Source organism: Ixodes scapularis, unplaced genomic scaffold (assembly GCF_016920785.2).
Source record: "Ixodes scapularis isolate PalLabHiFi unplaced genomic scaffold, ASM1692078v2 PGA_scaffold9__187_contigs__length_104089568, whole genome shotgun sequence".
In the NCBI taxonomy this organism is placed as follows: domain Eukaryota; kingdom Metazoa; phylum Arthropoda; class Arachnida; order Ixodida; family Ixodidae; genus Ixodes; species Ixodes scapularis.
This window is the reverse complement of record NW_024609884.1, coordinates 80,782,700-80,810,629: the sequence shown is the minus strand read 5'-3', so window position 1 is coordinate 80,810,629 and position 27,930 is coordinate 80,782,700. Positions and strand designations below refer to the sequence as shown.

The 27,930-nt window shown below is 44.3% G+C and overlaps 3 protein-coding genes across 4 annotated transcripts; 2 read left to right on the top strand and 1 right to left on the bottom strand.

Moving 5' to 3' along the window:
- Positions 1–2,629: 2,629 nt before the first annotated feature.
- LOC115315793 lies at positions 2,630–5,270 on the top strand. The gene has a single exon (XM_029975098.2). It carries the CDS (start codon positions 3,104–3,106, stop codon positions 3,767–3,769), a length of 666 nt encoding a protein of 221 aa, XP_029830958.2. The 5' UTR covers positions 2,630–3,103; the 3' UTR covers positions 3,770–5,270.
- Positions 5,271–10,755: 5,485 nt separating this feature from the next.
- On the top strand, positions 10,756–12,259 carry LOC8040623. Of its 2 annotated transcripts, XM_002400893.4 has the most exons (5): positions 10,756–11,258; positions 11,354–11,416; positions 11,481–11,524; positions 12,070–12,090; positions 12,168–12,259. In XM_002400893.4, the coding sequence occupies exons 1-5, from the start codon at positions 11,124–11,126 to the stop codon at positions 12,217–12,219; spliced, it is 315 nt and encodes a 104-aa protein (XP_002400937.1). In that variant the 5' UTR covers positions 10,756–11,123; the 3' UTR covers positions 12,220–12,259. The 2 variants fall into 2 exon arrangements, with proteins under 2 accessions (XP_002400937.1, XP_040072038.1); XM_040216104.1 differs by having other exon boundaries at positions 12,070–12,259.
- On the bottom strand, positions 12,242–27,844 carry LOC8040621 (vesicular integral-membrane protein VIP36). The gene is made up of 8 exons (XM_002400894.5): positions 27,650–27,844; positions 22,186–22,301; positions 21,159–21,273; positions 19,883–19,965; positions 19,236–19,397; positions 15,772–15,939; positions 15,529–15,595; positions 12,242–12,845 (listed from the first exon to the last, which is right to left on the bottom strand). The coding sequence occupies exons 1-8, from the start codon at positions 27,792–27,794 to the stop codon at positions 12,697–12,699; spliced, it is 1,005 nt and encodes a 334-aa protein (XP_002400938.1). The 5' UTR covers positions 27,795–27,844; the 3' UTR covers positions 12,242–12,696.
- Between the last annotated feature and the right edge of the window lie 86 nt (positions 27,845–27,930).

Here is a 27,930-nt window from a genome sequence, read left to right as displayed (position 1 = left end):
AGGTTTATTTTTATTTGTACTTATTTTCAAAGGCACATTATATTCTGTATGTAGTAATGATTTATATTAGTTATTAATAATTAACAAGGTGACGTCACTTCCGTTACGTCACTTCCGGCGTCGGAGGAGTGATTTGCACACAGATGTCACTCCTTCGACGGGCGTCGGAGGAAGTGCGGCCGTGATTTGCACACAGATGTCACTCCTTCGACGGGCGTCGGAGGAAGTGCGGCCATACTGAATACACGCTTCAGGCGAGCCCCCTTGGTCCCAACACTACCCAAGTATTCTAGTACACTGTAATCCTAGCCAGGACAGAAACAGAAATAGCGTCGAGGTTCATGATGGTTGATAATGTGGATGCTTGGGCTAGTGGGTAATTCATGCTTGGATGGAACAGCGCGGATACAGTCACACTCACAGGCACACGAGAAGGAAACAGAATCGCAGCGCTGATTAACAACTCAGTGATATATTTATTCTTCCTCATATCGTCATCTTCTCCTCCTTCACCGTTAATGAGAACATTTTAAATTTTTAAACACCAGAAACCAAATAGCCAATAAACATTAATAAATAATAAATAAATAAATAAATAAATAAATAAATGACAACTAAAAATAAATCACACTTAAAAAATAAAAAAAAATTAATTTTTAAGTTTAATTTTTAATTGTAACTTATTTTCTAAAAAATATTCTTTACACTTTTTTTTCTTGGTTTTATTTATTTTTAATTGTCATTTATTTATTTATTATTTACTTATTAATGTTTATTGGCTATTTGGTTTCTTGTGTTTAAAAATTTAAAATGTTCTCATTAACGGCGAAGGAGAAGATGATGACGATTTGAGGAAGAAGAAATATATCACTGAGTTGTTAGTCAGCGCTGCGAGTCTGTATATCCGCGCTGTTCCATCCAAATGTATGATGGCAGCAATGCAAGGCAGTGGCAAAGGTTAGTGTGTTTTTAAATGTAGTACTTCTTCGAAATGACGGAAAGCAATGAACGGCAATTTCGGCGGGAAAGATGCCGGCGTTTCAACTGTGCGAAAGTAGACTCGGTAGCAAGGGTGTCTTCCTCGCACGCACATTAATTGTGATTTTTTTCTAGACCATCTTTGCTTTCTTCTGTGACTGTCATCACAAATCAATGTTTTAGGAGCAGTGAAATCAATTGTTGAGTGCGAAAACAAAGCTGACGTGGAGACCATCATCAAAGTATGGCTGCGCCACGCTGGAGAGAAACTGAAAAGGCTGCAGTCAAAGGCCGGAGGTGTTCGAAATGATGGTAAGTTTCTCACATTACCTGTTTTTATTATTAATGCTTATGGAATCGGTTTTTCTTTTTGTAGATCCCGCTGACTATTCGGACTAGTGCTGGCCAAGATGCGAAGCCAGACTGCACGTCTGGTGCAGCATTGAAAAAAGTCATGTATAACATTTGCTCTCCAATGAAGTATTTCTTGAACAGTTAGTTACCTTTGTTTGCAACAATTAATGGCACGATCATGCTCATAGTTACAGGCTAAGAACATAGCGCAAGGAAATACGCAGAGGAGAAAGCCGACAGGATGCTGGCGGGGAGAAGTTTTCTTCTCTCCTCTTCAGCATCCCGCCAGCTTTCTTCCTCCTTTCCCTTGCCCTATGTTCTTAGCCTCTCACTGACTAGTAATCTAGAGTTAGTGTGTGAATTTCACTTTAAAATAGTGCACAACAATGCATTTTTTTTCTGCAGGCAGCTCTTGCAGGCATCTTCAGGTTCAAAATCCAGTTGGAGAAAACCTAGAAACAATAAAAATGAAAGCATCCTAACAGCTCAGTGAACAGCTGCACCTGCAGTGCATTGTCCTAAAAATGTACTAGAAAAATCCTTGGCTGCCCTCCTGAGGACGTTCTGAGGATGTCCTGAGGCCGGACAATAGGACGTTTTTAGGATGTTTCCAGGATAATTTGAGGACATCCTCAGGACAGTCCTCAAAAGGTTGTCCTGAGGACATCCTGGGGATGTCCAGGTGTTGTCTGGGTATGTGCCACTTGCCAAAATGAGAACGAAACAAGAGAACATCTTGTTTTAGAATGTACGAGGCTTCGTCCTGCTCTCTCAGAGGTGTCGGCGGATTTGACGGGGGCGCTCGGTTTTGCGGACGAGGATGGAAGAATGGAGAAAAAAAGGGTTACCATCACAAAAAGGACATTGGAAAGCTGGTGGATACAATCGAGGGAAAATGAAACAAGGACGAACAATTAGCACAGTTGGGGGTCAGGAGGGACAGAGGAATATTGGGACTTCCTCCCGCGTGGCTCCTGCCCAAAGTCTCACACCTGTCCCCAGTGGGTGTGGTTTGGGGGTAACACCAGTAACACCGCTCGCCCGGGGCCCGGGGGAGGAGGCGGGGGCGGTGTTTAATTAATTAATTAATTATTTTTCTTGCCCGATCCCCCAAAGGTCTTCCTAGAAAGTACTCTACCTGCCCGGTGATAGTTGCAGAGAGGTAAAGGGAAAAAATAATAAAACAAAAAAGAAAAACAAATTTCTTAATTATTATTTAAGGCTAGGTGGCGCAAGTTACCGCCCGATATAAAGGGAACAGCCCAATATTCATCTATCCCCCCAACTTTACAGCATGTTGCAGTCCCTAGCGGCCTGAGACGGAAACGAAACGGTCTACGAAAACCGCCGAATTTGGAACGCTTGAACTGCTGAAACAAACGCTGGCTGAAACAAACGTTAGCTGAAACTACGTAAAAAAAAAAAAAAAAAAAAAAAAAAAAAGAAAGAAAGTTCGGTGGCTGGCCATCCGGCGGCTGGCTTGGTTGACTGTGCTGTTGAAGCCTCGGTTCAAGGCGCTCAAGACTTCACGCCTGTTCACGCAACGTTGGGGCGTTCGGAACTTCGGATATTGGTTCACGCGGTAAATGTGCTTTGTTTAGCTTGTTCAGCTCACGAAATACAGCTCAGCTGGCTCAGCTCAGCTAGCCCACTGTAGCTTGGGGGTTCAGCCGTTCAGCTACGCTCTGCCATCTGCTGGGTTTAACTGATCGGCGGTGGTCAGCCGCTGACAGCTTTGGCTTCCGCGCAGCTGATATTCGAGTTCCAAGCAATGCAAGTTCCGCTCATCCCCGAGCTCACAGATATTCCGATGAAGGTCCCTTTGCCCGTCTGGGTCAGCAACTTCATCAGCCCTACAAAGTTCTGGCTCAGGCTGAAGGACGACAAACACCGCGATCCGTACATCCGAGACTTCGTCCGCGGACAGACTGAGCACTTCTACACGCTGAATGTGGGTGCCTACTGCGTAGCGGACACCGGCAGGAACTTCGACCTCGCCAGGGCCTTCGTGCTAGACGTTCAGAAGGACGGCTTCGGCATGCCCATATCCGCCGAGGTCTTCTGTGTGGACTACGGACTTACCCTGGTGCTGGGCATGAACAAGCTGTTTCCCCTGTCTGAAATTGATGCCAAGATTCCCTGCCTGGCTGTTCCCTGTTCTCTTCGCCGCCTGACGTCGCCCAGCAGCACGCGTCTTCGAGACATGGCGGACTGGTGCGTCACGCCAGGCGCAGAGCTGGAGGCCGTCTTTTATGGAACTTCCGAGGCGGGCGTGTATCAGGTAGACATGTTTGTAATAACTGGAGAGAACGGCCAAGTGAGGATGAACGTCGCCAAAGACCTCATCGATAGGGGGATTGCTGCGAGGATATGGTACCCTCACCCGCCGCAAAGAGGGAAAATCGCCGCCTGCTCATCAAAGGCACCTCACCACTGAAATTTGTGTTGTCGGTCTGTTGTGGGCGATGCTTAGGTGCATCATGTCTAACTGCCTTTTCGCCAATACCAACTCTTTCTGTGGAGCTATTTAGCATAGTGAGTGTCTAACATATGGTGGCATAGCCAGGAGGAGAGCTTATAGGGCGTCAAACCCCCGCCCAAAATCTGAAAAAAAAAAAAAAAAAAAAATCCTGGCTACGCCACTGGTGGCATAGGCTATTCATGCCTTGCACCCGACTTCATTGGCACCGTACCAAAGCCGCCTTTGCTCCGTATCATGCTCCTGCGCCCGTACCTTCCGCAGCATACATTTCATACCATTGAATGTGTTGTCGGCAAACCTTGCCGAGAAGAACAGAATGGAGGGTGCCAAATGTATGCTGTAGAAGGTACGGGCACAGGAGCACGATACGGAGCAATGGCGGCTGATATGACATCTATACAAGCCACGTATAAAAAGTGCAAGCTGACTTTTCTGCAAGAGTTCGGTACCACGTATCTCTAAAGCAGATACCCCTATATTCCTTTCTTGCCTTTGAGCTTTACAATGCTGTCACTAATTATATATTGTTTGCTCGATGAACAATATGCATTATAATTTCTATGAAAAGTCGGCCTTGCCTACTATAATGCTTGAGGCACGTCCTGTCTACATTCTGTTGCTGCGGGTATATTATTTCCTAGCAGCCATACTCGGATAAGGACACTTGCGTGGAATATGATAACATCGCAATATTTTCCTTATAGTATATTGTATGTGTTTCAACTTGCCTCAACGAGCTTATAATTTCATCTTCAAGTGCATGCTTTGCCCTCTGTTTCAACTCTCAGCTCAAGCCAGACAGTACTGGGATCCAGTGCATCAAGTCATGTGCTTGTAAAGGATACAAAGAATCTTTTGGGAACTTGAGAGTGGCAGGCAATATTTTGCTAAAAGATCTAGTTTCTTCGGAGCCTAAGGTGAAGTCACAAACACTGTCTTTTATTAGAGAAATGTCAGCTGCTACTGATGACGCTTCCTCAAGTTTGTCTGACCAGTTTTGACTATTTTTGTGCTTTGTGTGCAAAATCACAGGTGTGATATTTAAGGAAACATTAACCAACTTGTTTCTCTTCAAGCAGTGCTGATGCAGTATGTGGATTTTATGTTTATTTCCTGAAAAGAAGGCAGCATTGGTGAAGTAACAATTAGTCATGTTTGTAGACCAGAATACACTGTTTACATTCACTTTAACAAAATCTAGTCAAATGTAAATTGTTTGGGCGCTTGATTATGACTATAACTGGAATAAGAGTCATTGGCATTTTTTGTGGTTTTTGGTGTTGCATTCCTCAGGGCATTCCTCGAGAGCTTGTTTAAGTATATTGTTTACTACACATGCTAGAACGATGTCCTGATATGTCTGAATGCTATTTGATATCGGGTTAGATTGTGAATTGATAATGTGCTAAAAAATGTTTTTCAATCCCATTATAAATAAAGTGAATGGCAACAGGGGTTTCCTCATCTTCTTTATTTATACATGCTCAGTAAACCTGAGAAACAAATATAAAAATGTTGAATGAAGCTGCATCAACTCGAGTTGTCATCTTGTTACTGCTTGAACATGGGGTAGTTTCATTAGCAGTTACACCACGCCTTTTCTTTTATGCTGCATGATGTGGATGCTCCAAGGCAGCTGTGCCGAAAGACAATCATGGTGTGAAAATCATGGTTGCACTCTGTGCAGGAACTCTTGTTATATCATTTCTTACTGTTGCTATTTCTGTGTGTCCACAAATATGTTGGAGAAGTTTATATTGTTTTATTAAGTTTCCTGAATTGGTTTGAATCACTGGTGTCTGTAGTCGAACACCATTAATGAAAGTCTTTCATGACGGGGTATAACAAGATGTCTATCTCATGCACACATTGTGCAGCACAAACATCACCCATAATATCATTTCTTTTTCTCGGGCCCTGGCATCTACCGTAGAGTACCGTGCATCTGCCCACCACCAAAATATGACACACCTGAAAAAATATGCACATTACATATATATGTGTAATTGATGGCCTCACATGTGCCCATTCCCTATATTTTCACGATTATCTTCAACTTTCGAGTGGGCGCTTGCTCGGTATTTTACGGTACATACTGGGCAATGCAGACAGTGTCGGAGGGGATAGGTGGCTTAGTGTGTCAATGTTCCACTGCTCAGAGTACATAGGGCACAAGCTCCATGTGCTGCAGAATGTATGGTTCCTGAAATCAATCCCAACCCCTGTCTGTTTTTCAATTTGGAAAGGTATTGTCCTGGCATGCAGGCTCATAGCCAAGGGGGTAGTTCAGGTGTCAGAACACCCCCTTGAAATGTTTCTTTATTATATATATATATATATAAGTCAAAGATGCGTACTGTCGGAGTTACTAATTCAAAGTTTATTACGACGTTTCGAGCGGGGACCGCTCTTCATCAGAGAGCGGTCCCCGCTCGAAACGTCGTAATAAACTTCGAATTAGTAACTCCGACAGTATGCATCTTTGACTTATTAACCTTTCCCGGTCCATTGTTTTTATATTTACCTCACTTTACCTATATATATATATATATATATATATACTGTAAACGGACTTAATTTTCGCGGGCTCAAATTTTTGCGAATCGGGCCAAAGCTGAAACTTTGTAATTATTCGCAGGTTCTAATTTTTGCGAATCGAGTGTAGCTTCCGTAGCATTCACATATTGCACAAATTGTTCGCTAGATGTATCTTTCGCGAATTGTAGGCGATTCGCAAAATTCGTGAAAATTTAGTCAATTACAGTATATATATATATATATATATATATATATATATATATATATATATATATATATATATATATTTTTTTTTTTTTTTCTTTTTAAATTGTGTGTGTTATTGCACCAGTACCTCGAAACACGCACCAAAAATATTTTCTGGCTACACCACTGCTGGCATGTCCCTTGTGTGTGATGCAATCGTTAAAGACGCCAGGCTTATAGTTGTATTGTAGTGACAAAGTTTCTCTCTACAGCACGGAGACAAGTTGCCACACATGTTGGGCATGCGCTAGCAGTGGCCAAAATGTGTAGGGTTTCAGTATTCTTTCCATCGCTTACTGCTACAGTCTTAAACATATAGTCGGTGACAGGTTAAGAGTTCAGGGGATGCTCCTCTCCTAACTCTTTCCACTTTTAGCAGAGTGAACGCCAGAGAAGGCGACCTTTTCTCCAGCGTTCGCTCCGCTAAAGTGGGAAGCGGTGCTAAAAACTTCCCTTGAAAAATTTTTTTTTCGTTTTTTATTAATTAGCAATTATTGCTTTGGTGTATGCACCTGTCTTTCTTTTGGACGGTCGTGGTTTGGACAGGACTGGACTGATTTCGCGAGGCTACAACGCGGTTCCCTTTTTGTTCTTTTGCTTCAATCGTTCGCTCATTACGTCCGCCACGTCCACCTTCCCTCTTACAAGAGGGAAGGAATTTTTTGTCAAACTTCCAATGCTGTGCCGCGAAAGATAAGCGGTCGTAGCGGTGGCAGTACATATGCGACAACAAAAAACCAAGGCGCAGCGATGATGCCGTTTGCACGGAACTGCGGACACCCGGGACAAAAGATTGACTCTTTGAAGACAACAGTATGTGGACCGCAGGCGATGATTGAGGGAAGCTGTGGTGGCTGCATCTGAAACAGCCGACGCGCGAGAGAACAGACTGGCTCTCCGAAGATAGTATGTGGACCGTTGCAAGGTTTGGAATTCCAATCCTTCGCAGGGCCAGAATTCCTGCGCTAAATGTTAATGCATTTCATAGAGAATCAGTGTAGCGGCAAGAACAATTTCGGCATAATTAGGCAGATGGATCGAGTGACCGAGCTCATAAGCATTGAAGCACAAAGGGAATGCATCTATAAAAATTCCGTGACATGGCATAATCTGCGTTATCTACGCCATTAAAAAGTTTTCAATGACGCGCCATTGTTATAGCCAACAAAACCCGAAAAAAAAGTTTAAAAAAAAATCACGCGACACTAATCGGCCAAATAGCGTGACACGGAGAAACGACGTCACTGGAGCATCACGTGACTTCCCGGTTGACACGAGCTTGCGCTCCGCATAGCACTGCATCCTTCGTATCTTTCGCAGTGCGAGGGAAAGCTACGCGGAGAGCAAGTTGTCTGCTTCTTGTGCAGGAGTTGCGGTGACATCAGAAAGACGCCGAGCTCTGATTGGTTTGATAGAAGGGTAGTGGGTAGACCTCAATGCGAGCTGCCTTTAGGTACACACCAATTTATGTTGACAAACAAATCGGAGTGCCCCTAGCGGATGCTACCGGCGCCACGCATGTGCGATGGAGTGTGGGTAAGAAGCTCGCCGTCGCCCATTAACACACCATTGAAATGCGATGTTGTCGGCGTCGGCGTGAGTCCCCCCCGCCCTTTTTCGTGTTGGAATTGTTGATTCTACGTCTTCCTGGCAATGTCTGACTACTTGAGCAGCCTCAGCAAAATTACTGAGGCATGAATTACACTGCAAAACTTTGCGTGAATAAGGTGACATTTGGCGATTCATTCCGAGTGGACGCCGCAGAATGTACGCTAAAGCCTGATTCTCATGATGAGAATTTCGCTTGCAATTTTCAGTCGCGACGTTGCTCGGGCTGCAAAAGCGTGAACCGTAGCTGAGATGGTCGGTGTCGATGGCCACTGGTAACAATGATCAACATCTCCTCGTATCTACTGTTTGCATCGAGCCTGCTTACCAACCTTCAAGCTGAAGTGTTTTGAGGCCTGCACTTACTTCTTATCGCAAGTACCGGGCCAACAGTTGGTCTACGGGCCGATGACGTCTAAAAGAGCAGACGACAAGCAGAAACGTTTGAAAGAGCGGTCGACAGTTCGAACGATCACGCAGCCCATAGGTGGTCCTCACAACTTGACGGTTTTCTGGCGTTCATGTTGGACAAAATAAATAAATCTGATGACCACAAGTATCTGTGAATTCAACCCAAAGTGCTTCCCGCCCAACCAAACGTGGTCCGATGGCGTCTGGTTTTCCCTTTTCATGGCACATATCCACGTTCTCGGGCGAACCGAGCGCATAAAAACTGATCGACCTTCAAACCTTACTCGACTCTTTTGGTACAGTCCCAGTCGTGGCACTTTGATGACAAGGGAGGTTTTTGTCAGGTTCCTTTCAAAACAATGCAGGAATACACGTTTCGCATGGGGACTTCCGCCCACAGCCCCAGACCGGAAGTGCGCCCGATGCAGCACCACCGCGCCGTGACGTAACAGAGTTGAGTTCGTTTATACCCATTATCCTTCTTTCGGAACCAATTGGAGCTCGGCATTCTAATGTCACTGCAACCCCTGCAAAAGAAGCAGACGAACTTGTGCTCCGCATTAACTGGTCACCTCACATCGAAATGAATGCATGAGCAACCATACAAATTGTTTTTGTACCGGTTGCATTAGATATGCAACATTTATGCAATGTCATGCAGAAGATACAAAAAAAAGATAAAGTAAAAGTAGTAAAAACAGCTTTAGCGTTGAACCAATGGTCGAACGAGGCAGTTCCCGCGTTCATATTCGAATCGTGACAAGTGAAAAAGAAAAAAAAAATTAAATACTTTTGATTTATGGGCTAGGTGGCGCAAGCTACCGCTCATTACAAATGGTGCAGGCCAGAGCAGAGTTTGGCCATTCGTTGGGAAGTATAGGAGACAAATGAGGAGGCGCCACTGGCCGAAAGCGGGCTGGGCGTGTTCCAGGGCGTCTTCAGAAATTCGAATGTGACCAACCAGAAGCCGGAAATAATACCCTGGCGGTGGTCGCCAGAAACCCCAGAAACAAACCTGATAACTGCATTGAAGTGACTCTCGATGGCTGAAAATATGGTACACGTGATGTTTCAATCACGCTCTTCAAAAATGATGGTGGAAAAGTGCGACTAGCGGAACGATCGACATAATCCGTACGCCAAACGCCGAGGGCCGGGAATCTGCCGCCCGAGCGGTCACACACTGTCCGCGCAAAACAAAGTTGAGCGGTGCATTCGTTTCTTACATCTTTCTGGATGATCATGATCAAAACAACACGTGCACCCTATTTTCAACCACAAAAAGTTACTCCATTCCACTCTTACGTGCTTATGAAAACCATATACGAACATAGACCTTTGATGAGAACTGTTTCTCGCTACAACCGCTAGGGGATTCTTTTCGGCTTCTGGTTGGTCAAGAGAGGATGCCAAGCCCTCTTTCCCCTCTTTCCGAGTCTGCCGCACGCCCTGACTCTGCCCGCACCTCCTATTGACCAAACTCTCTACATATACGGCTCTACCTGATTACAGAGCCGTATATGTAGAGAGTTTGGCCATTCGTTGGGAAGTATAGGAGACAAATGAAGCGGCGCCATTGGCCGAAAGCGGGCTGGGCGTGTCCCAGGGCGTCTTCAGAAATTCGAATGTGACCAACCAGAAGCCGGAAATAATACCCTGGCGGTGGTCGTGAGAAACAAACCTGATAACTGCATTAGAGTAACTCTCGATGGCTGAAAATATGGTACGCGTGATGTTTCAACCACACTCATCTAAAATGATGGTGGAAGAGTGCGACTAGCGGAAAGATCGACATAATCCTTACGCCAAACGCCGAGCGCCGGGAATCTGCCGTCAGAGCGGTCACACTCTGTTCGCGCAAAACAGAGTTGAGCGGCGCATTCGTTTCTTACATCTTTCTGCATGATCATAATAAAACAACACGTGCACCCTATTTTCAACCACAAAGAGTCACTACACTTCACTCTTACGCACTTATTAAAATCATCTACGAACACAGACCTTCGATGATCGATCGGCTCAGAACTGTTTCTCGCTACCACCGCTAGGGGATTCTTTTCGGCTTCTGGTTGGTCAAGAGAGCATGCCAAGCCCTCTTCCCGAGTCTGCCGCACGCCCTGGCTCTGCCCGCGCCTCCCATTGACCAAACTCTCTACATATACGGCTCTGCCTGATTAGCATCCATCCATTCGTCCTCGTCTCATCGTTTCCGGCTTTTCCGGCCGCCACAGCCACAGCCACCACAGCGGCGTTCGGTTGTGGAGTTGCGGTTCCTTCCTCTCTTTAGTCCTGTGGTCCTGTGTTTACCAAATAACTGCCAGTGCAACCAGAACCCACTGTAGTGGAACGGTGAAACTGTTCATATTCTTACCCTGTTACTGGGACCTCAGATCAGCAGTCACGTATGCCATAATCTCAGCCGCATGTCTAATTAACTCAATACTACACCGGTGGCTCCTGAATAGTAAGAACCTCTTCGCGGACAAAGTGCAACCAAGTCATCGGAATGACTAGTTCGGTTTCCAGTGCGCGCAGCCTTTTCGTGGAATCGAAAGAGAGGTTATGCGATCGTATCCAGGTCAACGTAAATAGTGTAGGGTCCCTTGCAAGACAAATAGTGAAGGGGTCCAAAAGCAACGAGGTAAGAAACGTACGCGGCGGTAAGTTTATGGAGTTATATTGACTTCAAAATTTGCTAGCCCATCTCAATGCGTTTTCTGGATGCTGCTGTCACAGACCCTGATGCACACAGCGAGAAACTTCGCTCTACAGGAACATGCTGTTCACAACTCGGAAGTCGTAAGCTGAAGTCGTGGTCATCGTTGAGTAGGCACTACTAAATGTTCGTATTTTGTCGGTGCAGAACCTGATCAAGATGCAGATGCTGGCTACTAATTTGCAGCTACAGTAAGTTTCCGCGTGGCTTACTTGCGGGTCCATATCACAAGAGCGAATGACATTTTAGCGAACGGCGACATTTGAGCGAATGGTCGTTTTAGCGAATAACGGGGGCGCGCGTTAACCCATCCGTCGCGCTGCGCTTTACGCCGCTTCGCGGCGACAGTCTGCGGCAACTCATTACAAAAATATGAACTCATTTGGCCCACCCGAAAACGCCGCTTCGCGGCGTCCGACTATTCGCTAAAGTGTCATTCGATGAAACGTGGGCGTTCGCTAAAACGTCATTCGATCAAGTGAGTGCCTCCCCTTACTTGCAGTATCTGAACTTTTCGAAGTGCAAAAGCACCAGTTTCTCCACGTTTTGCACTTCGCATTTCGATCCGGCCCTGGTACCTGAGGCACAGCGCTTCCTGTAGTTCAACTTGCAAAATATTGCAGTCTCTACTGTACAGTGTAATAGGCGCTTTATTGCAACTGAACCTCATGGTACAGCGTGGTTTAGGCACAGTTGTTTTGTTTGCGTTTTAACGGGCCACTTTTTCCGTTTTCAGGGCCGACGCAATACAGAAATGGTATGGCATATGGTGTCTCAACACAATTTCCGCTGGCACATGCGGGGCCGGTTTATACATTTTATTTTCTTTCCCAGTGCTCAACAAATTGAAGTGATCAAGGAGCAGCTCCACAGAATGCAGTGCTGAGGAAACACAACTAGCTGCCAAATAAAATGTCCCAAAAAGATGTTTATTGATACCCTTTTTCCAAAATCGGCGAGACACAAGAGGACAAAACCCTCGGAAGAAACAACAATGCCCTGCCGTCTGCTCTAAAAATTAGCAGTACACCATGCAATCAATCGTAGTCACCCACACCCAGGCTGCCGTGGGCGGATATCCCCACCCACCTCCAAGGCAGCCTACCACTCAACTAATTCATTTACACATTGTTGAAGCATTCATTCACACATATACACAACATTGACAACTAGTAGTATTGGTAGCCATAAAAAAACGACAAAAAAACATGACCATGAAATGTATAAGGAAAAACTAAAAAAATACATGGCCAGAAACAAAAAAACTGCTCACTCCTGCAGGCCTGTTTGCAATGACTGTTCTGTCCACCTCCTTGGAACTCTTGGAAGGACTGGCACCTTATCACCACCCCCACTTCTGGAATCAGTAAAACCTTTTTCTGGATGTTTCTTGCTGCTTCTGGAACACTATGAATCCAACAATGATGCACAAAACCAGACCGAGGATGGCACAAAGCACAATCAGGAAGAGCTTGGTTCCAGACATTGCTGGGGGTGGATCTTCAATGTGATCTGGAGAAAGAAAAAGGGACCAGTCAACAAATCCGCACACAATTTTGTCTGACTGCCCCACTTATGTGGAGCAAGGGAGTCGTTCCAGCTACATCTCTAGAGGGAGGTTGGCACGACCTTGCAAAGCACACGGGGCCTACTTCAGACGTGGCAATTTTCCCCAGTGCCTTTATGTCGCAACAACTACACCACAATTACTATGTTCTGCCATCAGCATCGTTAAAACTAATTTTCTGGCACTGTTTAGACACAGTTATGCACTAATAACATATTTTGATATCTTTAAATGGCACTGGAAGCATTTAAGTGGTTCCCCTAAAACCAAATAAGTCGCAAAAACGATTATTTCAAATCAAAACCAAGAGCAAGTCATGGAAAAGACTGAAAAAAACCAAAGAACGCCGTCTCCAAAGTTGGGACAGTGCAACACACTAGACCAACTTCGGGGGCAGTGTTTTTCGGGTGTTTTGAGCTCTTCGACGTTTCAGTCTTGTTTTCACACAGCCGCAGCTACCGAAATTTGTTGCATAGTAGCTCATAAGAAAAATTTTAGGGGTGAAGCTCCTTAGGGTCTAGCCTTGTCCGTCTGGCGTCCGTGCTCACATCGATCTTGCTGGTATTCGTGCTCGTGGAGGGCAAAAAAAAAAAAAAATGTTTGTGCAATCGACAGGATTCGAACCCGTGCGGGGAGACCCCAATGGATTTCTAGTCCATCGCCTTAACCACTTGGCCACGACTGCGGGACGAGTAGGGGGCTCTGAGATGTGGTAGTAACTCGAGAGCTGGGGATGTCACGGATGAAACGTTGCATGTAGCCGCTCAACGTCTATATAGGAGAGGGCGCTGTGGTCAAATGCGTATATAATCGCGTTAAACTTTGCATGCATTGGCTCAACGTTTATAAACGGGAGGGCGCTGCGGTCAAATGCTCAAATGCGTATATAACCACGTTCCATACCACACATTCTTTCTGACATGGATGAAAACGAACGAAAGGCTCGGCATGCTGTGGCTCAGCGTCTACGCAGACAAGCACCACCAGAGGTTCGCCCCAATCAACATCATTCACCACGTGGAGATGCAGTTGTTTTTATTATTTTTTTCCTTACACGAGCACGGGAGCACGTGCTTGTGAGCATGAGCACTTGACGCCAGACATCGGACGGACATACGGACATGGCTAGCCCCTAAGGAGCTTCGCCCCTAAAAAACAAAAAAACCCTGTATATTTATTCACTGCACCATCGAAAAGCCGAAGACCTACACAGAAATGAAAAGTTAACCATGTATTTGACATAAAAATTTTACCTAGATTGAAACCCAGCTAAATCTAGTCAAGGAGATTTAGGAATACTCTTACAATGACATGCAACTACTCGGGATATTGCAGCCTAACTCACATACCTAAAATAGCCACACTTATTTTTTTTGTAGAAGTTTAATGGCAAGTAGAGTTGCATCAGCATGTATCAAATTCCTTTTTCTAAAGAGATGCCAGACTTGAGCCAGTGATTCTTTATTTCAGGAGTATTTTTCTTCTTTGCATGTGACTGCACTACAGCGAGGCAATTTTCACAGGATAGCTCAAGTTTTCTATTAAACCACAATAGCCTTGCCTAAGTACAACTCTCATGAGGAGACTACAGTTATCGCCATTCGGTGCTTCCAGAGCAGCACGTGTGATGCAGGAAGCATGCTTGCGCGATTCCTCGTCATACTGCACAGAGTGCATAGACTGATCAGCCAAAACATTATGACCACCCCTACATTATGAATGAGCGTGCCTGGACAAAGTACCATCCACATTATCTGCTGATGCGGATGGTAGCCGATGGTGGCAGTATTAAGCTTTTGGGGGACGTTCTCATGGGCATCACTGCGACGAGCAGTTGTTGTAGAGGACACTATGAAAACTGCGGACTATGTCAACGTCACTGTTGACCAGTTACACCCATTCATGGCTTCTGTCTTCCCCACCGGAACTGGAATCTTCTAACAAAACACTGCTTCATGTGACAAGGCCAAAATTGTGCTAATGTGGTTTGAAGAGCATGATGATGAATTCCAGTCAATGTCCCGGCCACCCAACTCGCCAGATAGCAATCCGCAATGTGAAGGAGCGCCGGCTTGGAGCTCGTAATCCACCTCCTCGTAATCTACAGGAACTGCAATACCTGTGCTTGCAAATCTGGTACAATCTTCCTCGGGTCACTTGCCAAGGACTTGTACAATTCTTGCCAAGACTGGCTTCAGCTGTTTTGTGTGCCAAAGGTCACTCAATACTGTACTAAGTGGGTGGTCAGTGTTTTGGCTGATCAGTGTATAAAATATGTTGTGCATTGCAGCAACAGAACAAACTGCATGAACTGCGCAGTGCCCACTTTGCGAGTTTCACTTCTCCGCACTGCGATAGCAAACTAACCTGTCCAAACAAACTCTAATTGATGACAAATACTGCGAAAACTTGCGAAGCACTGTCAGCGTTCCATATAAAGGTTGAACCGACCTATGTTAGTGCAGACTGCGTAGTGAAACATGGCAGAATGGAACACAGTGAGCACTTTGGTGCAGCTTGTCACAAATGGCAGAGTAATTGTATCACTGCAGATTTCTTCAGTGTTCAATCTTACTGGCTGAAACTAAAGAGTCCAGGGAAACTTGTGGTACAAGGATTGGCACTCACCTCTGGGAGGTGCAAAATATGATGCAGATGGAACTATCTTGGATCGGTCTTCAGTATCCCGCTGTTTCTGAAAAAGGAACAGTTCCCGATCAATTCATTAAGTGCAACTGAATTCACAAAAAGAAAAGTTGCACAGAGTGTTACGCAGTGGCGTCACTAGGGTCAGCGGCACCCGGGGCGGGCCCACTACGCCACGCCCCCTCCCCGCCTTCACTACCCAGCTGCACCCGGGGCGTTACATACCTCGGTTGGAAGGTCAATCTCGAACAGCTTCATCGAGATGATGTCGTGGTTGTCCGAAAGGTCGCCAGTAACTGCGGACGCTCCGAAGTAGTAGTTGGTCGGCAGCTGCACACCCTTCACTGTGAAGCACTCCTTCCAAGCATTCTTTCCCTCAATGTCCGTTGAGACCTGACCATGAGATAAGAGCAGTGTTGACAACTAAAAAAAAAAATCCACAATAGATATCCCGAAAAACTAAAAAATTCAAGGCACGGGGCAAGAATACATTTCTAATGCACTTTACTGGTATAATTGGTTTAGAGGCAATATCAACAAATAAAAAATAATCTTTAAAAAGGAAGCTCTCCTTTTTTTACTCTGACCGCTTCCATGCACAGAACAATAATCACAGCGTCATCTTCCTGTTACACTGGTTCCAGGTGAGTTTCTATTGCTAGAGCTGGAAACACCGGGACAAAAATATTACTGAAATCGTGACAAAATCTGGACAGGGCATGCAAAAAAAAATATTTTCCAGTACATTGTGCACTTCGTGAATACAGTCAGTGTTTTTATTAGCGCTGAAATATTTAATCAGCCTAATTTTATTACCAAAACACACAGTCCTTCACTCTTGCAGCGAAGGACTGTCTTGCTTTCCCTTCACTCTTGCAGTGAAGTAAACACTCTGAAACATCTTAAGTGTCTAGTTGCTTAGGCTATGCCTTTCCTCTATTAACAGACTCTTAGTTGAACAATCGCTCCGATTTACAAAGTTTGTCTTTCGCAGGACCATCCAACTTCTCTGTCACAATCAAAGATTTCAAACTGTGTCTTTAGACCAAGCCCCTCGATTTCCAGCCGTGCAACCGCGTTTGAAATAAATCCATACTTCTCGATGCTGAACTGCTCACTAGCAAGAGCATCGCTGGTTATAATTTCTTGCAGCAGCTTTGCGGCAGCAGTTGTCAGCTTTAATTTCTTCACAAAGTCTGTCACCTTGTCGTGGTTTTCTGCGTAGCACATCAATGCTCTTGAAAATGTACCCGATTGGGTCACCACAGGCTCAGGAGACAAGGGTAGGTTTATAGTGGTGAAGAGGACCAAATGCTGCTTCACGGATCTCGAGAGCACTTTTGTTCATGTCGGACACAAACAAATTTACCATAGGGTGCATCTCGCAAATCTACTCTTCCATGCGATGCAGAGCATGAGCAAGGGAACTAACAGGCTTTAGGTTAGCAAAAATGTATTTGAGACTGGAATGCGACTTGCATATGTGAAGCTTGGTCAGTCATTGTGGCAAGCAGCCTTTTTTACAGGACCCCATCGGGTCACAAGTTCCAGCAAGCATTAATAAATTCACGCTGAACTGTCCCACTTAATGCGATAACAGATACATGTTATCACATTTAAAACGAGACTTCTATTCAGGCGTGAACCACTAAAGTTAAAGAACTGCTTCAGTGAGCTCTACTGGCATAAGCCATCATCACCAACACTTTGGACAGTCCACTGTCTCGAAGCAGAGTGCTGCAATTAGCAATGACGAGCGGGTCGGTGGGCGGGGAAATGTCGGTGCAATTTAAGATCACATGCTCCTTTGATACTTTCTCGTTCGAGAGAGGCTGCACGTTGCCTGAAGGCAGGTGCTCATATTCGCCAACACGTGCAGTTCGGACGCCACTGTACCATTGGCAAAAGAAGATCACGCAAGCTCCTTGCCGATGCAGAAATATTATCAACGGGTGAAAGGCACACTGTGTACAGGTGTGCGAGTTAAATGACGGGACATTTTATGGTAAATCTAGATAATCAGGAAAATCTGTAATGTCATGGGAGACGCAACATAAATTCAGGATGATTTGGGACAACAAAGTTGTTGAAAATCAGATCGAAATGGCTTGGTAGATGTCTACTAGTAGTCGACATTATTATTGGGACATCTTCCGAAAATCCCAGCACTACTAGTGACATACACCTCCATTGTTCTGATCTTTTGTCCAACTTTTGGTGGCAGTTCAAAGCTTCAACGACCAAATTCGCAAGCCTTGCAGAAAGTTCTGTTTTGCGGTAGTGGCATCTCGCAAGTCTCATGTTGCTTGGAACTTTCACTAACCACACTAAACCACTTTCTGCGATAGTCTTTATGGTCATTACTCAATCTATGGACTCTAAACATCCTAGAAAACCAAGCATTACATTCAAGCGTGGCATATTTATCTATTAAAATCGGTATCGAAGATTGATTACATCGCAACTACCGCAGACACCAGAGGGCGCCGTTGGAGAGAAGCCTTTCTCCTTGTCCGACGGCAGCCTCTGTTGTCTGTGATACATCCAAGCTAATCAATCTTTGATGCCAATTTCAATAGAGAAATCTGCCACGCTTGAATGTAGTGCTTCGTTTTCTAGGATGCTTAGAGTCCATAGATAGAGCTATGACCATAAAGACTATCGCAGAAAGTTGTTTAGTGCCCCTTTTAAGTCCTATACCAGAGGTAGCCAGGCAGACATATTCACAGCCATAAAATAAAAACATTTTAAATGAAGAGCGGCAATAAAAAGGAGGCATGGCACCGCTTGCATTTGTTTCTAGGCATTGTCTGCATTTGTTTTTCCTGCTCGGTCGGTGGCCACCTTCAATTCCACTCATTAAGCGATTGCTCAGTATGTTTCCCACTTTTGGGTTTCCATTCATAGAACAAGGACCTTGTCCGATGTGCGTATGATGGCACAAAGCTGACAAAACACAGCCTGCCTGCATGGGGGGTTTACTAGGGAGCCACTAGCTGCACTTGGGCACCCGAAGAGCTGCATGTGGCTCGCGAGCCGTGGTTTGGCCACCCGTCTTATGCGGAGAGCAAGTCGTCTCTTCTTGCGCAGGAGTTGCAGTGATGTCAAAACGACACCGAGCTTCGATTGAAAGGATAGTGGGTAGACCTGAATGCTAGATGAGGTCTACCCACTATTTTTTTCAATCAGCCAATAAGAGCTCGGCGTTCTGATGTCATCGCAGCCGCTGTGCAAGAAGCAGAAATTTGCGCTCTGCAGAGCCTCCCATCCCCCTTTTCTTTAAATTTTAGTGCATACTTTATTACCGTTATTTGATCTCACAGACTTGGAAAACACATACGCACAAATCAGTTCAAAGCATGTTCGAATGTTTGCCACAGTAATGTCTTAATGGCATTGCGAGCATTACGAGCAGGCAAAGGCGACGACCCTACGACTTGCACTTACCACAGAACTTCAGCCATCTACGATTGATAAACGGAAGCTATAAAACATTTTACACCCCCAGAAAAAATGCCGATGCATCTTCAAAACTGCTAAAAATCCAGCCACCCACTAAACGGCAACTTCTAACTCTAGACAACGCTGAGAACCGCTGAATTTAGTGGAAAAACTGCTGCCAACACTGGGCACAAGACGCGAGCACACTGTGACAAACATTAGTGAGGCTCAAAGAGGCAACGAAGTACCGTCAGAACGTCATTCTCGTAGCGCACGGCAATGTGGGTGTCGTGGTCGAGATTACGGAACTTGGCCTCACAGCCCGCCAACTCTGTGTGCGTGCCATCCCGGTCGTGGTCGTACGACAGCGTCCCATTGTTCACCATTGCCGAGATGTAAGGGTGGCCATGCTGCAATGGCACAAGGGCAAGTTATGACATCAGTTTGCATGCAGTGTCCTTTTTCATGATAAAAAGTGAGCATTAGGATGTAAACCCAATGTCTAACCAGCTCTTTCTACTGTATTCCTTTATTAAAAACATCATCTCTCAGAAAAAACAAGCGAAGAGTATCAATTCCCTTTAAGAATAATGTAACGCGACTCCTATCTTTTTGGTACCAACTTGTTTGTAATCTTACAGGAAAATTGCATCGTCGGAGAGCTGAGTCAACGTTACCGAGGGTTCAGACGTCGGCAGGACCATTGTTGACTACCCGTCCAACTTACTACCTTGGGGTACCATACGACAAACATACAGCTGCTGTACAACATTTGGAGCTTGAAACTTTTGTAGTCCCACCACTCTTTATAAATCAAGTCCCAATACTTATGCAGAAATGTGCCCATTCATGATATGCATCTACTCTAAATGCTTAGATCCAAAATCATACTCACATTGTGGGGTCCATTCTGATTGGCATAAGTATCAAAAAAGATGGCCAGCCCTGAAAACTTGTCTTTGCTTCCAAACACGGGACCTGTAACAAGCATAATCACATCACTGTACCATTTCAATCAAACCAATGGCAGGCACCTCACCGCATAAGAAAATGCAATACAAACCAAGAAACCCCTAGATGCATGAAACAGGCAAGTTTGAATAGTGCAATCTTTTCAATACTCATATAAGTTTGACAACTGTGAGCTTTCTGAAGACCGAGTTGGGCGCGTTCAAGAATTTGGGGTGCAGAACGTAAATCCAGACTTGCGAAGGTTTGAAATTTTCGAACTTCCTACTGAAATAATCGAACTTGGGAGTTTTTAGATGCTCGATTTTAAATAAAACATCTAGGTGGCAAGCCCACTGAACCTTGCCCAGCAGATCTGCACCATGGTCACCATGGTCATACCGACAACTCCCATAGTACATAAAATACATTCTCGGTACGCAGGGGCATCTGTGCTGTCCTGTTAAATTTACCAAGTGAACATACACTCTGTCATCACACTTTTTTTGGGGGGGCGGGAATGGGGGTGAGTTTTTTTTTTTTTTTTATTTTAAAATAAAATTTGATGCGAGTCTCAATCTTTCAGCTTTCGTATTCTGCACTGCCTGTGTTTACAGTAACGGCCATTAGCTTGGACAATTCTTTAGTGCACCTGGTTTTCAAGCCATATCCTTGTTTTCTAGCTAAGCTTTATAAGCATATGCATCAGTCCCACAGGGCTCACAATGCTATCATAGCTGATCTTATGCTACACAGGGTATTCTTAAGTTCCAATCACACATTCATATACATGCTTTCAGTGAAAAGTGCAATTCTCATTATTTGCTGCAGGTACCAAGAAAGATGAGAAGGTTTCATTTGTAGGGACTGGAATGTGTGCCAGGACCACAGAGTCAACGAGGCAGTGAAGCAAGTAATTTGATTTTACCAGCAATAAAACATACTGACAAAAAAATGATTCAACAGGGAAACAACTTCCGTGGTGGAAAACACAGACATAGGAAAGCTAAATGTAATGGAATGATATAACACAAGGTCACAAACACAGCACCTAGTTTGACATTGTGTCAGAGTATTCCTGTTTCCTCTGTCTCTGAGGGTTTTTCAAGATGGAAAGGGATATGAACCTAAGCGGAATGGTATCTGAAGAAAGAGCACAGTCCTAATAAAATACTCTCGCCCACCAGAACCTAAGAGTAATGACTGCAGTTGTCTTGCCTCACCTAGCTGTAAGGCTTCCTTGGCGTACCAAATTGCAAACCCGTCGCCAAACAACTCCTTGCCACTGCCATGAACCTTGAAATGCACGTGCATTTCCCAGTTTTTGGACTTGCAAGGCTGGAAAGATGAAGTCAGTGTATACTCAACTGCCTCCAAATGCTCCAAGTGGGCACTACAAAGGGAGTATTAGCAGTATATGTCCCATTTACTGAAATCTAGAACAATTGTTTTATGAACAAACCTCTCATTTCTACCTTCCTGCACGCTATCGAGAGGGCTAATCATTGTAATTTATGAAAGAAACCAATGAACAGCACAGCCAAGAATGCATTCTAACCAAAAAGGCAACACGCTCTTGGACTCTCAGCAGGTCAATGATGTCGTGCTCAAAACTTGAGTGTAAGTCGCTATTTTGAGTCCAACAGCTATCTGTGGCTTCCTAACTGACCTTTTCGTATCTCATGATTGGCACCTTTCACATTGTGCAGAAAATTAGACGTGTGCTTTGTTCAAAAGAAAGTTATAGAAGGGCACAGTATGCAACCATGCCTTTGCCGAATTCATTTGTTTAGATTGGGTTTAAGTCCGCTATGCTCCCGCCAGAGCAGACATTGGGAAGCATTACTTTTCAGTCTTTTGCCATCTTACCAACTCCTAATCTGCCACTACAGTAAAACATGTACATAGCAAAATTAGGTTTTTCACCAAAAAACAAAAACAAAAAACCTTATCATTATCTTTCTTGCATTAATGCCTATGCCAGTATTACAAGCATGGTTCAATTTTTCTTCACTATTATTTCTGTCTTTGCCATACAAGTCAGGATCACACCAACCAGAAATGGGAATTTGCAAAGTAGAAGATGAAAAATTGTTAAAAAATAAATACTTTAACACAACACATTTCATATAAGTAGCCTCACGAACACATTGTGGTTTGTGGCGAGAGCCACTTCACATGCTAAGTGCAGCAATAAGTATGGCTCAAATGTTAGCGGAAGGGACCAGATGCACCAACAGCCCTACTTACAACATTATTCCATATTGCGCCCTTCGAGCTCTGGCGGTCTGGTGTCAGTCGAATGTACTGGCCGGTAACCATCGTGTTTCCAAGGAAGTCCCAGTTTGGGATAGTCATGCCCGCTCCTGAAAACACCACCAGACGGGCATGATCAATCTTGGCAGTGCTTAAAAGAAAAAGCTCTTAACCATCTGCACTTCCTTTGCCAAGGTCACACTCAACAATTTATCTTTAATTATGCAAAAAAGGAAAAACCACAGGCACAAGCGCCTGGCAGTGGTAAGTGCCTAAAGTTGGACAAGCTCGTGCTTACATGAAGCACCATCAAGCATAGAGGTTGTGCCCATTGCAATGCTGCAGGGAGGAAAAGTATGTAATCAAGGCGCTCCCCACAGCTCAGTGCTCAAACCCTCCGAGCTACTGCACAGAAGAGCATGCCTTAGAATACAAAAATGACCATAAAACTCCTCACAAAATTAGAATTACATCACAGTTTTGTGACGAAGGACATGCGAGGAGGTGAAGTCACTATGACAAAAATATGGATTGTCAGCTGCAATGCTTCACAGTTCACCACCCATCCGAAGGTACCTAACCACACCTTGCTTTTGATTTTCATGATTTGCATCATATGTAGGAGAGTTTTAGTACTACTAAAAATATGGGGACTGCATTGAATTGACATGCGCACAACCATGAAGTGATGCATCCTGCAACACGGTGCTGTTCCTGGCATTCAAATGTCTTCTGTGCTTTAACATCCATGCCCAGAACATACTAAGGATAATTGTTCTAGACTTATGAATCCAAGCCTTCCTTGTAGACCCCGTTGAAGAAAATTAACTTTTAGTGGCGCAGTATGGTAGAATAAGCCCAAAATTCAATCGGCCCTCTATTGCGTCAGATTTTCACAAGTTGGCATCAAGCCCAAAATGATGGTGCATCAACATAGCACGACGTTAGACTTAATGCGAACAAGCGATAACTTTTTTTTTTTTCTTAACTTTTTCTTTTCAAAATACAAGGTTGTTGTCAAACCCACCAGCTTAATAGTGGGAAGTACTCATGTCGAACACTAACCAAAGCAGTAAAATTTGGTGCTCGCCAATACCCATTTAAGGTAAAATACCAAAGTATTTAGCACAGACTGCAAGTTGGGTAATCTAACACTTTACTTGACAGAAAAAGGGGTGCCAGAAAGCCCATCGGGAAAAATCAGTGCCGTGTGAAAATGGAGTAGTGTACAAGATACCGTTAGTGTGTGGATTCAAATACATTGGGCAAACCTCGAGATGTGTGAATGACAGAATAACAGAGCATAAGAGAAATGTAAAGATCAAAGCGGCTAATTCACATATAGCAAAACATGTACAAGAGTGTAGCAACTGCACGGCAGAGTGGTCGGGAACAGAAGTCGTGTGCAGGGAGGAGAACAATGTCAAAAGGGTAGTGAAAGAGACGTTTAGGACTGATTCTATAGGCAACTGCATAAGTCAGGCATCGCTGATTCTGGGTCCCACTTCCAAGTCCTTTTTGCGGGTGTAACGTGGATAGTTGATGTGTGTGGGTCTTTTCGCTTTGAAAGTAAATTGTCTAAATAATAACTTTTTTTTTTTTTTAGGCACATGTGTTTACTGGTAATCTGTTCAGCACGTTGGGTCAGGATTCAAAAAGTGGTGGGGGTTCTTTGCGTCTGCAGAAGCTTGGACTATCGGCAGATAAGGAAAGACTGTTTGTACTAGGACGATGACAAATCCGGAAAATATGTCATGTCTTTTGTTGGGCTTTGGACCTGAAGTTTGGGTTTTTTGATTGCGGCGATTGGTTGGCGATGTTTGAGGTTTTGGTATATATAGAAGTGTTACTAAATAAACTGTCAGCTGACTTTGAGACAACGCCTCCTGTCCTTTCTGTTCCCGTCTCTTCCACTTTCGGTTCTTAGTTCTCCACCCAGTCTCAGGTGGTTCAAGAAAATGGTAAATCTACACCAGCTCGCCTGCGCCATCACAGTCTTATCGTAAAACAGTGAGGTCATGTTCACACAAGCAGTGTCATGCAGTTAACATAGCAAAACACTGTAGCACAAATAAGTGATTGCCAGTTTTGTCGGTTTTTCTTTTTGAATCTAGAGGCTGTTATCAAAACTACTAGTAGTGTGATGGAAAGTGCACATTTGGGACTCTAACCTCAGGGGAAAAATTTGGTGCGCATCAATAGACCATTCCAAAATACAGGATCTAAGATATTTGACGGCACAACTGGACCGAGCTACACGAAGTTTGCACAATAGGGCGCAAGTTCCATATCTTTGTCGCACAGACTCTTTTCAATACTATTTTTTCCCACAAACAATAGAAGAGTGGAACAGTCTTCCTGAAGTCCATGTTAATTCGGCTCCAGTCGAATTGAAGGCTGACCATGAAAAGTTGACTACAGTTGGTGACAAATTGAGAGCAGAGTGGAAGCTCCCCCCACCATCTCTCCACTTTAGCAGAGCGAACGCCGGAGAAAAAGGTGCCTTCTCTCCAGCGTTCGCTCTGCTAAAGTGGAAAGAGGTGGGAGGAGCTTGCACTTCACTATTAACCTGTCACCAACTATACACACATGTTTGTAAGGTTTCTAGTCTTTTTTGTTGTCGCATTTCTATATTACTACTGTGTATGTTCTACATTTTATTGTACTTTTGGTTAACTTCTAGTAGAATAAAATGTATTAACCTTTCCTGCCACAGCCTCCTAAAAAAGGTTAGCAGTAGGTATAAGTACATAAATAACAAAAAATTCACTTGGGTGAGAGGAGAGAGGGAAATGGAGCCGCAATGTTTGGGCAGTTCCGGTACAGCCCACCAAAACTGCCCAAATATTGAGAATGGCTGGTTCATCATCTGCTAGAGGGATCGGGCATGTCCCCTTCCCTCTTTTACCCCGCCAAATTCGTTGAAATGCCCGGGTGTATGTAGATGGCACTGTAGTCAAACAAAATGGCACCTCCCAAAGAGCCCTTAGTGGAATGTTCTATACCTGCCCCAGTAAAATGCAAAAAAGTGCCACTGTCTTGTTTGCGCTAACAGTGTACCTGCATTCAAGCACACAAATATGTGTTTAAAGTAAGCTTTCAGCCATACAAGATGACAAGAACCTGCTCAATTGAGTATTTAGACATACAGGATGTATCAAATACAATAGATCTTTTCATAAATTGCAGTTGTCTATTTTTTTTTGCTTGCCCACGTTACATTTTTTTTGTGTAGTTAGTTAGCGGCACTTGTGTCATTCACACACCATTAAAATGCAACAAAATACCTTACGATTCAGCAGGTGTCCTGAACAAATAAATAAATAAATAACATTTATGCAAGCTCTGAAATTCGCAAAGAGCTGATATAGGATAAACAAACTGAATCGATTTCTTTTTCAGATAAAACTGTGAAAACTTTCCTATTTATGCAAAAAAAAAAAAAAAAAGATTGAATATGAAGCGAAAACAATGAACACATTTAGTACAGTAGGGTACGTTGTTGGGCTAGTTGGTTCATCTTAGTAAAACATAAAATAGCACAACAGAAAGACAAGGACAAGAAGTATACGCCTGTCCTGTATACTTCTTGTCCTTGTCTTTCTGTTGCGCTATTTTATATGTTTTACTAACATTTAGTACAGCTATTTAGCGCCAGCACCTATGAAGTGATTGAAAAATAGCAGATGTCTCTCAAGAAACATGTGATCCTTAAAAAAGGAGCTCTCAAACTGACAATGATTTATTTGTCTCTAGAATGTGTGCTCTTTTTCCTCTCTCACAGCACACTGACTCTTCGAGCAAAAAGAAAATTTTTATTGAGGATATAACATGGCAGTCATGGGACTAACTACATATAACATGTCACGCAACCCTGGCCCCCTTTGAAACACGGATCATCAAAAAAACGTAGTGTGTTAGAGACACGGCCGGACAGACTACTCGTAGTTGAGCGTTGAGCCAGAAAGCAGTGTGAACGGATCACTGACCAGGAAGACTATTGAAAGAAGCCAAAACATACACAAAAAGTCTCCACCCGTCCACAAAGTCAAATTTGGGGGCTCCATGTGCCAATCCAACAAAGGGCATCTGGCACACCTGTCCACAAGAACTGCGACAAACAATACTCGTGCAAAAAGTTCCTTTTAAGAAAAAGAAAATAATGGTATCTTCTTTCCAAAAACAAAGGGCAAGCAACTGGCCTAAAGCCAAGAAGGAAGTTCTCTCTCGTAGAACAGACGTCATTCCGCACTACATGACCTGACAGACAAGTGGTGCCCCTCCCTGGCACTAGCTGTGCTCAGATCGCTGGCCCACAACACAATGGACAGATGCGGAAGGAACAACGTCAGCCGGACACCGGAAAGGTCGGCTGCAGAGCAGCCTCCAACGCAGTATCATTTCCATAGGGGAAACAAGCCCTTAGCAGCCACTTGTTGCAGCCTCAGGTCGCAGCTGGCTTCGCCACTGATGATGCAGCTGATGACGTAGGAACATGAATAGGTTCCACACGCTACCAAAGGTGCATCCAAGCAGAAAGGCTATAAAAGCAAATATAAACAACACCAGAGGGCAGCTGGAGCCCCAACGTACGGCAAATAATGTCTGTTCAAAACCGACAAGGGTTTTGAACAGACACTGGCGATTAACGGCCTCTTTGAAAAAATACTTTGTATATGTATTTGGCCGAGGACAGCCGCGGCGCCGTAGAAAAGCTTGCCACCTGCCACGAGCATCTGGGGGAAAAGCAGTACGGATAACTCAATTGTATAGGTGCGCAGAGAACGGGAGGAGACAGAGAAGGAGAAAAGGTCGCGGCTGGTAACTTTTCTTTGCGATCGAATGATAAAGAGCTATGATAAGAAATTAACCCTTAGTGTAACACAGCTCAATAAAAGGAGTATGAGGACTCCTGTGGGAAGTTAAGAGGATAACTAAAATTTCTGGCCTTAGCACACACGCAACAGGGCGAGTACACAATTTTATCGCTTTTTGAACGGTTCGTGGGAGCGAAAGAGAGTGTTCTCAGTATCCTCGCAGAATAACATATAACTCGCAATTTTCATATTTGACGGAGTCTGAGTTCGGTAATACACACGCGGCTGAGTTACCTGGTAAATGGTAAACGAAACGCGAAGCCGGTTGGAAGCGATCAGAGAGCAAACGACATCGGCGAATCACGGCCGCAATCCCCACGCAAGTTGGAAACAAGCGCACAAGCGACCCGTGACACGACCCCCCGGACACCCCCATGTGGCGATCAATAACTCGCAAGCAAAGAGTCAGAGAGGTGGAGTTAAAACTCACCAATTACTACCGCAAACTCTAGAAAAAAACGCTTAGTTCCACACAAAACGCCGGCTAATTAAAAACAAGGAAAAAAAAAATATTCGCGACTCCCAAACCACTTTCCGAGACGCCGCCAAGTGCGTAGCAAGACACAGCGCGAGGCTCCTACCTTGGTAAGGTTTCACGAGAGAGTGTTCCTTCTTCATGTAGTCCTTGGTGTTCCATTCTGCCGTGGCAAGCAAATTTTGCACCATGCAAATTGTTCCCAAAAGGAATAAAAGCATCATTCGTCGAAGCATCTCCTGCGGCGCCATGGCGACTTCTGAGTTGGCACTGCCACTTTCCCCGTTGACTTGAGTTGCTTGAGTCACCGTTCGCTTTTAAAGAACCAAATATTGTGTTTAAAAAAAACAAAAACAATGCTAATTATCTTTATTTTTATAATAAAAT

Bases quoted from the DNA above. Each gene is read 5' to 3' on its own strand.
- LOC115315793 (XM_029975098.2), top strand. From the start codon at position 3,104: ATGCAAGTTCCGCTCATCCCCGAGCTCACAGATATTCCGATGAAGGTC.
- LOC8040623 (XM_040216104.1), top strand. From the start codon at position 11,124: ATGACTAGTTCGGTTTCCAGTGCGCGCAGCCTTTTCGTGGAATCGAAA. The intron at 11,259-11,353 runs GTAAGAAACGTA...CTGCTGTCACAG, and splicing joins AGGGGTCCAAAAGCAACGAG to ACCCTGATGCACACAGCGAG. The intron at 11,417-11,480 runs GTAAGCTGAAGT...TTGTCGGTGCAG, and splicing joins CTGTTCACAACTCGGAAGTC to AACCTGATCAAGATGCAGAT.
- LOC8040621 (XM_002400894.5), bottom strand. From the start codon at position 27,794: ATGGCGCCGCAGGAGATGCTTCGACGAATGATGCTTTTATTCCTTTTG. The intron at 15,940-19,235 runs GTACTTCGTTGC...TCTCATGGTCAG, and splicing joins ACGAGAATGACGTTCTGACG to GTCTCAACGGACATTGAGGG. The intron at 12,846-15,528 runs GTGAGTGCCAAT...TTCTTTCTCCAG, and splicing joins ATATTTTGCACCTCCCAGAG to ATCACATTGAAGATCCACCC.